General features: G+C 24.4%; 1 protein-coding gene across 1 annotated transcript; it reads right to left on the bottom strand.

Annotated features, from left to right (window-relative positions):
• Positions 1–1,055: 1,055 nt before the first annotated feature.
• Positions 1,056–14,554, bottom strand: LOC140664144 (aminopeptidase N-like). The gene is made up of 13 exons (XM_072888998.1): positions 14,414–14,554; positions 12,868–13,455; positions 9,530–9,994; positions 8,791–8,980; positions 8,128–8,275; positions 7,747–7,825; positions 7,146–7,532; positions 6,382–6,683; positions 5,939–5,979; positions 4,098–4,291; positions 3,671–3,982; positions 3,514–3,583; positions 1,056–1,187 (listed from the first exon to the last, which is right to left on the bottom strand). The coding sequence occupies exons 2-13, from the start codon at positions 13,422–13,424 to the stop codon at positions 1,056–1,058; spliced, it is 2,877 nt and encodes a 958-aa protein (XP_072745099.1). The 5' UTR covers positions 13,425–13,455; positions 14,414–14,554.
• Positions 14,555–14,691: the final 137 nt, after the last annotated feature.

Here is a 14,691-nt window from a genome sequence, read left to right on the forward strand (position 1 = left end):
TAATTTTGTGTTGAAAATTATTTTAAAACAAATTAATTTTGTAAAATATTTATTCGAGTATATATTTATTTCTGAATTTATATAACAAATAAATAAACTATTTGTATAGTAAAAATAATAAAAAATAATAAAGATAGGAAAGATATTGATATTATAAAAATTATAAGAAATATTTTGATATTATAAGAATAGAATTGATTATAGGATTATGGGAATCTTTAAACAAAAGTAATAATATTAGATAATTTATTATAAATGAAAAAATGCACACATGGATACATATAAAGAAATTTCACTAATAATATTAAAAATATAAATAAATATTATAAATTCTAAAACTATTTTTATGTTGGTATTATAACTATTAACTAATTAATTATAATATAATATAAGTTATGTCATAATATATGTATATTCAAAATCATATTAATAAAATATATTATATATAATATTATTGAACAGTTGTCATTACTACAAATTTAGTATTTTATTTATTATATACACATAGACAATAATTAAAAGTAATTCATATAATAATATATTAAGAATAATATCAACAAAATATTATAATTAATAATATTAAACTGTTATTATTGTTACATGTATAAGTATATGTATATGTATATATATGAATATGTATGTAATATACTTAAGTATAAATATTGTTTATATGATAATTTAATACTATAAAAATAATATATGTACATTTTTTTTTGTTGTTATTATAATTATTTACGATTAATTTCTTTTGAAAAGTTCTTATTATTTTAAGGAAAAAAAGAATATATCTTAAAATATTTCTTTATTTCTTCGATTTCATGTAAACGTCTCAGCAGTTTTTTGTCAGCGTCCAACATCCATTCTTCCACAAAATTTTTATACTCGTAAAACCTAGTTTCAATATTTTCCTAAGACAGATTATTTTGAATTAATGTTATCATTTTATGCTATCTTAAAAGACTTATGTAATTAAAGAACGAAATACTGCTTATGACATATGTATATTAAAAATATAAATAAATTTATTAATAGAAAACCTAATATAAATATAGTTTTTAATTCATAAAGTATACCTTGTCAGGGAGATAATAGTACTTGTCAGAGAAAATTCTTTTTTTATCCCATATACGTTCAATACTATTTTTGTATGCTTCAGGCTCAATGATATTTTTCATGACGTTTTTGAGCTACATAGAATAACTTAATCAATATTTATTGTCAATAAATAGTAATTTACTTTAACATAAATTTTTTAATTTAAGAATTTGTAACCGAAACAGTATTTTGGTAATTAAGCATAATAAAGGCAGAACATGAAAAACCTTTTGTAATTTTAGAAAAAAAATTATTTCCTAAAATGTGCCTAAAATTGCTCTTATTTAAAAACAGCTGTATGTTTGTACATCATATAGACAGGATGTCCGGTAAAGATTAAATCAACGTTCGTAAGCAGATAAAGTGCATAAAACTGAAAAGGACTTTTCTGTTCAGTTTAATGCGCTGTACATGTTCATTTGCTTTGATTTAATCTTTACCGGATCTGTATAATATTTTATTTTAAGTATGTTGAAAATAATAAATAATAGTAATTATGCATAAGGGTGACTTCAAAGATTTAAATGACCAATATTAATGACATATTAATGACCTCACAGATTTGAATGATCTTAACGTGTAGTATTATGATCTTGAATAATCAAAAAGTTTCAAGCGTCACTCATAGTTTTTTAAAAAAAACAAAATGATATTCAAATTACAATAATTTTCAGATTTTAGGATACAGTTTTAAATTGTAAAACAAGTATACTAAATACGATAATCTAAATTTTTTCAGGTATGAAACTATCATTTTCTGCCATTTTGTACATTTGAAAAGTAAATATATGATGTGTGTTATACAGAAATATATGCAACATAACTCAACCTGTATATAACTGTGATACTGATATACGTTAATAATTTTTATTTTGCTTTATGTTAAAAGTTGAAAACCCATGTGAAATCGTGCAAGTAATAAATCTCGTTTTGTACTGAAAAGAAAGGTGCTGTAGAATAAACTGCATTTTGCATAGAATTTTGGAAACCCATATGGAAAAGTATAATACAATTAAGTATGGTCAATTTATCCATGTGTAGTAAATGCTAAATGCTAAAAGTTAAATTGTGCTTTTATAAAATGTACATAGTATCGAAAATTACATGTAATTTGTAAAAATTATTTTTGTTTATAACTTTTTAACGAACAACGAGCGATGGCAAAACATTTAGATGTTATTCAGGGTCATAAGTTTTACAACACGTCAAATTCATTCAAATCTCTGAAGTCGCCCTTAATATGCCTAATTATTATTATTATTTCGTATTATCAACATAATTCAAATAATTCAAATAAAATATTATACATGTATATATATATATATATATATATATATATATATATACATATAGATATTTAAATGATAACTATAAATAAGAGCAAAAACTTTTAAGATATAATTCTTTGTCGAAAATTAAAAGGGGATTTTCATATAAACATATATTTTAAATTCTTCCATGATGAACTACTTTCCTCTAAAGAGAGAAGTGAAAATTAAATTTTAAATTTTTTTTGCTTAAATTTTGGACAAGTTAAAAAAAATGAAATTTAGTCGACATTTTACTATTAAAAAAAATATGTAGTTATATTTTTTTAATCTTCTCGCATTGTTATAAAAGAATGAACTTGGCAATCCCAATTCAACTTTTATTAAAACTTTTTAACAAGCCATAATGTCAACATCTATAAATATACGTGAAAAAGATTGATTTTTTTAAAAACTCTATTGTTATATTATTTTCGTAAAATCAATAATTCAATTAAAAAATTATCAAAAAAAAACATATCATGCATAATTTCATCTTTTTTTTTTAATGATACGAGAAAATAAAAAAAATAATATAAAAATATCTTTTTTGTTAGTGAAAAATTACCATCAAATTTCATTTTTTTAATTTGTCCAAAATTTAGGAAAAATAAGTAAAAACTTAATCTTTACCTCCCCTTTTAGTAAAGTATATTTCACAAGAAAGCGATATAGGAATATATGGTTATATGAAAGATCATTATTATTTTTCAACAAAGAATTATCTTTTAAAGTATATGTGTTTCAGACACTTTGTAAATCTTTAAACGTTAACTTATAAAGATTCGGCGTTTTATAAAAAGGCTCTGTTTTTTATAAAAGACTGCAATATATATAAATATATAGAACAATTAAATGTGGTAAATTATATTGATCCGGTTCTTTTTTTTATTATTAAGCTTATTTATATCTAATGTATACATGTGTATATATATATATATATATATATTTATAGATACATGTTTACATTAGACATAAATAAGCTTAATAATAAAAGAAATAACCGAATTTAGAAAATTTACCACATTTAATTGTATTTCTGTGTATATATATAAACATTCGATATAAATAAGCTTAATAATAAAAAAATAACCGGATCTATAAAATTTACCTGCATTAATTGTTTTTCAGAATACACATGATTAATAATGCTAATAATAATGGCAATTCCATTGACACCTCTATAAAACAACACATATAGTTATAAGTAATTAATGTTCATAATTGTAAAAAGTGTTCGTACAAGAAAAAAATATTTCCAGTTATACCTTGGTTTTAATTTATCAAAATTTTCCAATATATACAAAAACACATTATCGTGCTTTGTATGTTTTGCAATAATAAAAAGGAAACTAATCATATTTCTCTTGATTTGTGCTTTATGATATATTTCATTATGTTTAAACATTATTGATTTTAAATATTCCTCCATAATTTTATTTGAAGCACAAGCTAAAAATTCTAAAAATCTATCGTTATTATATTTTTTCGTTAAATATTCCTTCACATTGCGCAAATCGTTACTCTTTGCTAATATCAAACCTTTACAGTATATCCACTCTTTCCACCATGGTAAAAGTCTATAACATCCAAAAATAAAAGTTTGATTAAACATATTTAGCGCTATAATATTGCATCTTCATTCAATCATTGAATATGCAAATAATGGTAAAAAACTGTAACAAGAAAAATTACTTACTTGTATCCGACATATACAGAGTATGCGACATCAATTTATCGTTAGCCTTTCTGAGGCAATTCGTGTCATCGAGAATACACAACCATTTAATGGCTTCTTGCCTTAAACATTTAGTAAAATCACTTTCCTCAAGATCTTCTTCATATTTTATTTTCTCAAATAGATTGGCCAATATATTTTTTATTTTCTCCTAAAAGTTATCCAAATCAAATAATTATATCGGTTTACAGTAAGCGTGTAGCGTTGGACATTCAATTTCTCAATAAGTAGATTGAAAGGGAAGCAGGCTGATCGAACAGCCACTGCAAAGTCCTAATATTACATCACTTTATGTGACAAATCTCTTTATGTGAAAAACAGTTAAAAAATTTCAATGTCTAGCTTTGTACGAACACGATTCGAGTGGAAAACTAATATGTTGGAAAAGAAATCAATCTCGTTTCATTCTCAACATTATTCAATTAATGTATTAATTTTAATCTCAAATTTATGTGAGAGCGTTATATGTTAACGTAAAAAATTTGTGTTTATACGAGTAAAAACTTTTTAATTTAATAAAAAACGCTCAACCAAATAGAATAAATGTATCTCACTTATTGAATCAATATGATTTAATTTAATAAGTTAATTTTTAAAATTCTGATGGCTTTTCATAAACATTCTGAATACATATATTAGTATGTGTGCGTGGATTTATATATATATATTTTCTTTTGTTAAGCACTGTATATGTATATATATATATATACAATGCTTGACAAAAATCTAAGCATAGATAGTTAAAAAAAAATTAAAAAGTGTTTAAAAAAACGTTTAGTCAATTTTGCAATATGGTACACTCGACTTATTTTGTAATATAATTAAATGACAATGTTAAGTGATTATATATATCTTTAACGCTCAAATTAGCATATCGCTGGACCAAAAGTAAAATGGCAGACATTATTTGTGATGTTTCAAGCCCATAAAACTCTTATAATATGTAAAGTATTTACATTAAGTCGTTGTATTTATTTCAAATCATAGCGCTACAAATTTTCTTATATCAAAATAGACACATTTTTATAAAAAAAATTATACGTATCTCTCTGTTCGTTAATACGGATAGCTTTAGTAAATAACTACTACACTCACAATACAGTTTAATTTGAACCACACACACAGCCATAGCATGCGCGAGCGAGAGAGAACGTGAGAGCACAGTTCAAAGTATCTTTTTCTACGATTAGCTTATTCTCACTTCTCGAACGTTCACAATCATTCTATACTTATTATGTCTATAAGAAAAAGTCAGATGAGTGTCTCTTCTTGCCGAAATTAAGCCAATGCCAAACAACCTTTAAAATGAGCCAATCTCAATCAAGTACTCTTCTCATCTTAAAAATCTAACCTTTTTCTTGGCTAAAGTAGCAACTTATACTAAGCCTATATTTTCTACATATTTTTAGTTTGAACTAATTTAATATATGTATATTTATCATTGTATATCTTTTTTAATTTATAAGAGAAAAGGGAGTCACTTTTGGGATACTCTAAAATGAGATATTCTATACATATTAAAAGACATAATAGTTTTAAGTCCGTACTAGCAACACATATACATATATACATACATTTTATTTTAATTTATTCTCTCCATTTTAAAAATTTTATTATATTTAATTATAGAATCAATGTTTCACAAAATAGTTGTTTGGCTTCAAAGAGAACATGAGATAATGCAATTAGTTTGACCTTGGCTTGTACACTTAAAGTCAAATTAATGTCACCATATCATATATATATATATATATATATATATATATATATATATATATATATATATATATGCACATACACCCTTTTGAGCCAAACAATTTTTGTCTTTAACATCTATTTCTACAATCAAAAATAAGAAAAATTAAAGGAGAACCTATATATGATGTCGCACATGCAACTATACAAAGTAAACTTTAATTGATTAACAACTTCTGATACTCTTACAAAATTACCGCTCTATTCTATATTACTATACGTACGTTTAATTACTATACGTACATATAATTTTAAATTGAAATTTTAATAGAAAATTACTTAAAAAATATGAAAAAAATAATTATTCAAAAATCTAATATATGTTTAATAATTATAATATAAGACTGAAATAAAGACTTTTTTTTAAATAAAAAAGATTTTAATTTATCCTAAAAAAAATACAGAAAAAGGTATTTGAATCTTTAGCTACATATATTTTATTTTCATGGAAAATATGACATAAAATAATATAAAAACTCTTCTAACGATTAATTCTATTATTATTTATCTTGATATTTTGGACTCCTTCATCTGGAAATGGAAAGATGCTCGACATGTGTTCAAAAGCTTTTATCATAGGATACCATGCTATATAATTTGTCTCTTGTCCAAGATAGCTCGTCAAGTTCCAGAATAGGGAAGAATTGAGTTGGCCATTTATCATAAAATAAAATGCATCGTCGATGATTTTAGCACGATTAAGAACATGTATTTTTGTATATTCTGTTGAGTTTAAATATTCTGCAATTTTTTGCCAATTTTCAGGATCGTAATTAACGCGATAGTATCTTGTAGTAAATAATTTTTATATTATTAGATTTTCACTTAATTGATTTATTATATTTATTAAAATATATTTATAATTATCTGCATTTTAAATATTTGTGTAATTCCAAGTATTAAAAGAAAAAAGAAAAATTATAATAATTAAGAAAAACATTACTTCTGAGTGATATTTATTGTAATATTGCGTAGAATAAAACTCTAAGAAATTATAAATCTATTTATCTTTATTTTAGTTTAAATAATAATATGTGCAAAATTGAATTTATTTCACGTTAATTGATAGTAAAATGCAAAGAATACCTGATACAATATATTTTGAAATATTATATAATGCTACTATGTATTTATATTATTACTATTTATTCATATATTGCGTAATGTTATTAAAAAAGAATATAGTTAACATTATATAATGGTTTCATATTTTAATTATGTAGAAATATAATAAATTTGTTAATCAATATTTACCCGTTTGTCGTAAATTGAATATTACCCAACCATTATCTTTTAGACCAACTTGGCTAGTTGGCTGGAACGACGACAAAACTTTTAATCTTTTGTCAAAAAGCGGCATTTTAAGCTTCTCAAAATTTAAATTATTCTGGGAGGTATAAGTTACAGGTACCCAGAAAGCGTATTTTTTAACTATTTCATAATTTTCTATTGTTATACTATATACATTTGCTTTATACGCAAAATCTCGCGTTATTTTCAACACAGGATAATTTATAGATTTCATCCAATCATTTATTGTCGAAGAAAGGATTCGTTCTTTCTCAGGATATAATTTGCTTAAAATATCCTGTATGGTAAGCCATAAATGTTGGAGAAGACTCTTCGACTTAACTTCACTATATTGGTTAAAATTTGGCATTATTGACACAGTAAAATCGGTACTGATCGTTAATTACGTATCAAAAAATATCAGAGTGTTATTTAATTTGTACACTTTATACAGCTTACATAATTGCATTATTTAATATTTTATATGCTAAGTTCTATAATGTATAAGTAAATAATATAATATTAATATAGTATATACAATATATTTCATAATATACTCACGACTTTAAATATACATAAACGCTCCATTGAAACATTTTATCTGTAGTTAGATACTGCAGCGTGCGTAATATTAAAGGTGCTACAATTCAAATCATACAATGTGATTTATATATAAGTTGGTTTAGAAGTCTTTCAACTACATTTTTCATAATTTATATATATCTATATATCTATATGTATATTTATACATGTATATACATACATATACATATATATATATATATATATATATATATATATATACTTATTTTATTAAATTTTTTAATTTTAGTATACTAATATATATATATATATATATATATATATATATGTATTTATATACTTATATTTAAATATATTTATTGACTTGATTCATTCAAATAAATTTATTGATTTTTTTACCTTTAACGTAACGGTAAAAAGAAGAAAATGCATTATTTTCGGAAAAATTGGCTTCCTTTATAAAAGATTGATTGTGGGTCTCCAAACGAAGTGATTCATAATAAACCTGAACTATAAATAAATCCAACATTTCGGAATTTTTGTAACCCTAACGAAAAAAGATTTAATATGATTAAATGAATAATTAGCCGAATGAAATATTAACGGTACACATTTAATGGTTTTATTAAACGGAAATTTGAAAATTTTTTATCAACATTACAAAATATAGTAAAATTGTTCGATAAAGTAATGTGTAGTGTGTGAAATAATGATATCATTCAAAACTATTTGTAATAATTGAAAATTATGGTATTATTTCTCTCTACATTGCAAATTTTTTATAACGATTTGAAAATATCGAGAACCAATATACAGTTTAGTCTTTCCAAATAAGACAAAAGTTTATAAATAGCTGTAGCAATTTTTATACGACATATTTAATGTTAAAAATAGTGTAAAAGCTTTTCATTTTCTTATTATAACCAACATTATATCTACTTACATAAATATAATAACATTGTATTTAACATAAAACATAAGAAACATATAAAAATATATAATATATACATTATATATAATTGATACATTAAGAATATTACTAAAAAAATATAAAAAAATTACCTCGATGGAATCGATAGCATCAATTCCATACAATGTAGTAAGACCATCGATTAACCATAACTCAGATGACCAAAATGGATTAATTATATCAGCAAACCATTGATATGCCATTTTGCGCCCTATCAACCGCGCTACTTCTATTTTATGCGCAACAGAATCTAGATTTTCATCGTAAATAATATCTGTTTCACTAAAAAATATAGAAATCAAATTTGCAAGAGCTTAGTAATTACATAAACTTGGCCAAATAATAATTTTGATATATTTTCTGACTTAAAATTAAAAATATCTTCTAAACGGATAATATAATCGATATGGTATAATTGGATATTGTTTTGTATACTGTTTTCTACCGATTATATAAAAATTGTGACATAAATTATTGTCATATACGTGATGTACATATGTATATATGATGTATTGAAGTCAACCTCTAATTATATATATATATATATATATATATATATATATATATACTCATTACATAAAAATTATAACATAAGTTATTGTCATATACGTGATATATATATGTATATATGATTGAAATCAACCTATAATTAGTTATAAAAATATATGTATAATAATGTACATATATAAAAATTCTACATTAAAACAATTATATTTTAATGTATGAATTTCTAAATTCTAATTTTATATTTTTAATTTAATTATTTCTAATTTTGCTTCATATATAAATTGTATTTGAATAAATTCATATTTTTTTTAATTTTTGAATTACCTATTTAACAGAAGACCCCAGTTCTCATTGTCATATTGCAAACTATGGAGTGCAACAAATTGCACTATTGGTATTTCCAATTCTTTCCATTCATGTTCAAATTTTGACATTGCTCTGGTTGCTATCATTTTAGCAAATTCCGTATGATCTAATTCGGGTCTACGCCATATAATAATTTTAGATTGATTCGTCTCAATTTTAAGAAAATCTGCTGGCGTGATTACAACCGTCACGATATAAGTGGACATTGGAGGAGTAGTATGAAAGCATGTCCACTTCATATATGTTTCAGTTTTATCTATTTCATGTATGCAGGTTTCCTTTTCTTGTACCGGCATATTTGAAAAAACTTGGTATTTGCGATGATGCTTTATGGAAATGTGAAAAGTGGCCTTGCTTGTCAGCTTATCCCAGCATGGAAACAATCGTCGAGCTCCAGTCGCCTGAAAATGTATTCCGTCCAACCTACAACATTTTAGTAATATTGTTATAAATAAGGATAATTTTTATAAATCAATAGCATTATATATACAGAGTGTCTGTCCGTAAATGTCCAAACAAATGTCGCAATTGATTAAAGTTAGAAGAAAGTTGAATAAGAAAAATTTACATGACTTTGAGTCTGCTACAAAGTGCATATAAATAAATTTTTGTTTACTTGTGAGGTTTTCGAGTTTTAAAAATCATTGTCATTTTTTTAGCTATCTTAATTTTTTTATATTAATGAATTATTTGCAATATAAACTTTTTTACTTTAATTATACATAAACTATAAAATATTTATTTTTTGATTATGAAGCCTCAATATTTACGAAAAACCCTTCTTACTTAATCGCTTATAATTCAAGTTATTGAATTGATGTCCCAATATTTTGACTAAGGGAAAATTATCTCTAACATGATTAAAAAATTATGACTCACATAAAAAATAATTAGTTACGATTCACCCTGTTATATATATATAAAACGACATAAAGTATAAATTATTACATTTCCATCTAAACTATTCAACTTTCCATGATATATTTTTTATATTTCACGTATGTAATAATAAATAGAATTAATTAAAAATTCAAACATAGTATAAAATGTTATGATGACATTAAGAAAAGACAAAACTCTGTAACGCTCGTAATTCTGTCTACAAATAATCATTAAGAAAAATGGCCAAAAATCAAGCAAAATTTAAATATATGTTGGAAAAATTATGTAAAATTTATTGTTCTAAATTTGAAATATATTAAAGTAAACGTTACGGCTGTACGCAGCCTTTTTTAATACCATTTTATTTGTATATAGTGAAACGCGAAAAACTAAAGTAAAGATAGATAGCATGTCACAAACGGGTCACATTAATATAAAAATTCTAACGTCAATGTACAAATAAAGATAAACCAATATTAACAATTCAACGCAAAACCAAAGTCCACGCGAAACGCAAGTCTCACACAATAATTTTTTTAGACAATACGCGACGATCATTATAATTTTTTCTTTGTAGGACAATCATTACTTCTTCGGTAGAGGGCGAGAAACAATAACCGTCCACTGCTGACGAATCATGCGTTTTTTCAAAAAAGAGGGGCGAGGCCGTGGTTTCTATAAAAAGTAAAATAGGAAGAGTCTCACTATATGATCGCTCAAAATAAAAAAACTTTTTCAGGAAGATTATTATCGTTCTTTTTCAATCATCCGTTCAGCCAAAAAATCGGAATTATTTACAATATGATTGATAGAGCATTATTGTTGTCACACCCACAATTCCATAAAAAGAACATTATATTAACTATCAATATATTATTAGGCAACGGTTATCCTCTTGAAATAATCTTCAAATTTGTGAACAGAAGAATCAACAACCTCATCTCCAAGAGAATTTTAGTCAAAAACAACCAAATAGAACCAACAACTTCTTCTGATAATTGTAATGACAGGGTAATGAAAAAGATTTGTGTTGTTCCATATGTTAAAAACCTTTCGGAAATGACAGTTTCAAAGATTGAAAAAGCAGAATATCTAATAGGATATCGATGCTTGAATAAATTGGATAAATTTATAAAAGTACGAAAAGACAAGAATCTTTTCATGACGAATTCAAATGTCATATATAAAATAAATTGTAATGGTTGTAATGCGTCATATGTGGGACAAACTAAGAGACAATTACAGACACGCATAAAAGAACATATCAATAACATAAAACTAAGTTCAGACAAACATTCGGTTATTTCGGAACATATACTAAAAGAAAAACATACATTTAATTGGAACGACGTGAAAATTTTGGATTATGAATCTAACTATCACAAGAGACTTATTTCGGAAATGTTACACATTAGGGATCAGAATAACGGATTAAATTCAAATAAAAATACAGTATTGTTAAATAAATCATATTTTGACATATTACAGGAACTAAAAAACACATAACAACTTGTTTGTTAGACGATGATAATTTCGAAAAAACAAAATGTTTGTCTGAATAAAAGAAAGTTTGGTCCTCGACCTTTAGATCAACATTATTAGTTTAATTGCGAATTTATTGGAAATGAGTTTGTTTCTCTATCTTTTTGTAAGAGCGTTTCGTGAGAAGTTTAAAATTATTTTGAAAGTCATTATGAACAAGAACAGTAAGCTAAAAATCTTTAATTCAGCTCCACATTTGTAACACGACTTTATTTTGAGCGATCATTATAGTGAGACTCTTCCTATTTTACTTTTCATAGAAATCACGGCCTCGCCCCCCTTTTTTAAAAAAACGCATGATTCGTCAGCAGTAAACGGTTATTGTTTCTCGCCCTCTACCGAAGAAGTAATGATTGTCCTACGAAGAAAAAATTATGATGATCGTCGCGTATTGTCTAAAAAAATTATTGTGTGAGACTTGCGTTTCGCGTGGATTTTGGTTTTGCGTTGAATTGTTAATGTTGGTTTATCTTTATTTGTACATTGACGTTAGAATTTTTATATTAATGTGACCCTTTAATGTGACCCTTTAATGTGACCCGTTTGTGACATGCTATCTATCTTTACTTTAATTTTTCGCGTTTCACTATATACAGATAAAATGGTATTGAAAAAGGCTGCGTACAGCCGAAACGTTTACTTTAATATGTTTCAAATTTAGAACAATAAATTTTATATAATTTTTCCAACATATATTTAAATTTTGCTCGATTTTTCTTAATGATTATTTATGATGACATTTTTCAGTAATATAAAGTGAAATAGAAATAGTGATGTATAATATTATATAATTAAATATTATAAAAAAAAGATAAAAGATGCGAGAGCAACACAATGATAAAAATTTATATTGTGCTCTTAATATTACTCACATTTCGAATGATTTTCCCTTTTCGACTACAGTCTTCAAAGAAGTAATAATGTTTTCCGTGTTATCAATTGCAGTGACAAATTTTGTATTTAGTCTGTAACATCCACTAGATAATAAGAAACTAAAATCGAAAAAGGAAATTTGCTTTGCAGCATTATATGTAAATTTTGACGCTAAATATTTATATCTTGAAAATCCATCGGTTAAACATCTTTCCAAATCTCCAGATAAATAGTGTATTAATGTCGGTGAATTTAAACCTATTTTTGAAAATGAACGGGAAATATTGAAAATGGCACTTAATTCACCGTAGAAAACAAAGTTGCCTTCTGTTTGATAATTATCTATATGTGGATTATAAAGATTATATTGATATATTTCATGTTCTTTGTCTTCTTTGAAATATGGTATTAACTTGACGTCGTAATCCACTGGCATTATATCATCAAAATAATCATTAAATGTTATCGATGAGTTTTTTGTATTTTCATTAATTGAAAATGTTATTAAGGTGATAAATATAAGACAGCTATAAAATAACAGTCTTAGTAATGCCATGTTAATTTTTAGGTATCTGTAACAACTGTCCCTGTTGAAAGAAAGGCAAATATAAAATAAAATTTAGATAATAAACTTTACTGCAAATAAATTTATAAAGTATTTTTTAAAATTAATTTTCTTGCGTAATTTCATCCGTGATGAATAACAGACCGATCTACATATATAAACATGTTATTTTTAAAATTTGTTGTTTCGTAGATAATCATGTTTTCAAAAACTAGCAATAAAAATAATCAACGGAATAGTCAACGGAAAATTAAATTTTATTCGACTTTGTTGGTATGACTCTTCAGGCATGTATACACTCATAGATATATGGGCGCACGCGCGTGTGTGTATGTGTATGTGTGTGTGTGTGCGCGCAACTAGGTCAAAGACAAGTTGAATGTTTTTATATGTCTTATATATTATACATATTTTTTTTAGTAACGAGAGAAACATTTATCGTTTGCTCATTATTCGCTTAAATAAATATATCGAATCAGTAATCGATTTTAAAGTAATCTTGCAAATTATTATTAATATTGCAAAAAGATATAAAACAAATATATGTACGGTATTATATTAACATTGTAGTTATCCAATTTTTTATTATTCATTCAATAATATTTGGATTAAATTTTAAAAAATTTTACAAATATTTTTCTTTAATCCTTAAACTTCTAATTCAAAGTCATTTTATAACAATACTATAATACATAAAATTAGTGTTTTTGTCAAATATACAATATATGTATATAAAATAAAAAAAATATGTATATATATATATATATATATATACAAGTTTGTGGAACAAAGAAAGAAAAAGAAATAAAAAAAATCAATAAAATGTTCAACAATACAACAATTTTGAAAAAAATTTTTTAAAGTAATATAATCTTATTTTATATGTTCATATTCTAGTACTTCTATTTAAATTGCGTTTTATATATCTTTTACGTACTTTAAAGAGAAAGTTATATAATATTCTGTTTCTAGTTACTCACCTTGTATACTAAAAATGCTATGTTAATTATGACAAAATTCCTCTTCTTATCAGAATTAGTTGCAATTAATACTTTATCACCGTGAATTGTTAATCTGTACTCTCGTAATCTTAACGCTTCAAGAGGTAATCGAAAACTGGCAATGTCGATGTAATAGACATCGTAATAAATACATATATAAATACAAACATATTTACAAGTCATATAAGGTCATCATATCCTAAAAAATTTAAATTTAGAATTAAATTTATGATATTTTACTTAATATTTAAGATATT

This window comes from Anoplolepis gracilipes, chromosome 1 (genome assembly GCF_047496725.1).
Source record: "Anoplolepis gracilipes chromosome 1, ASM4749672v1, whole genome shotgun sequence".
NCBI lineage: Eukaryota > Metazoa > Arthropoda > Insecta > Hymenoptera > Formicidae > Anoplolepis > Anoplolepis gracilipes.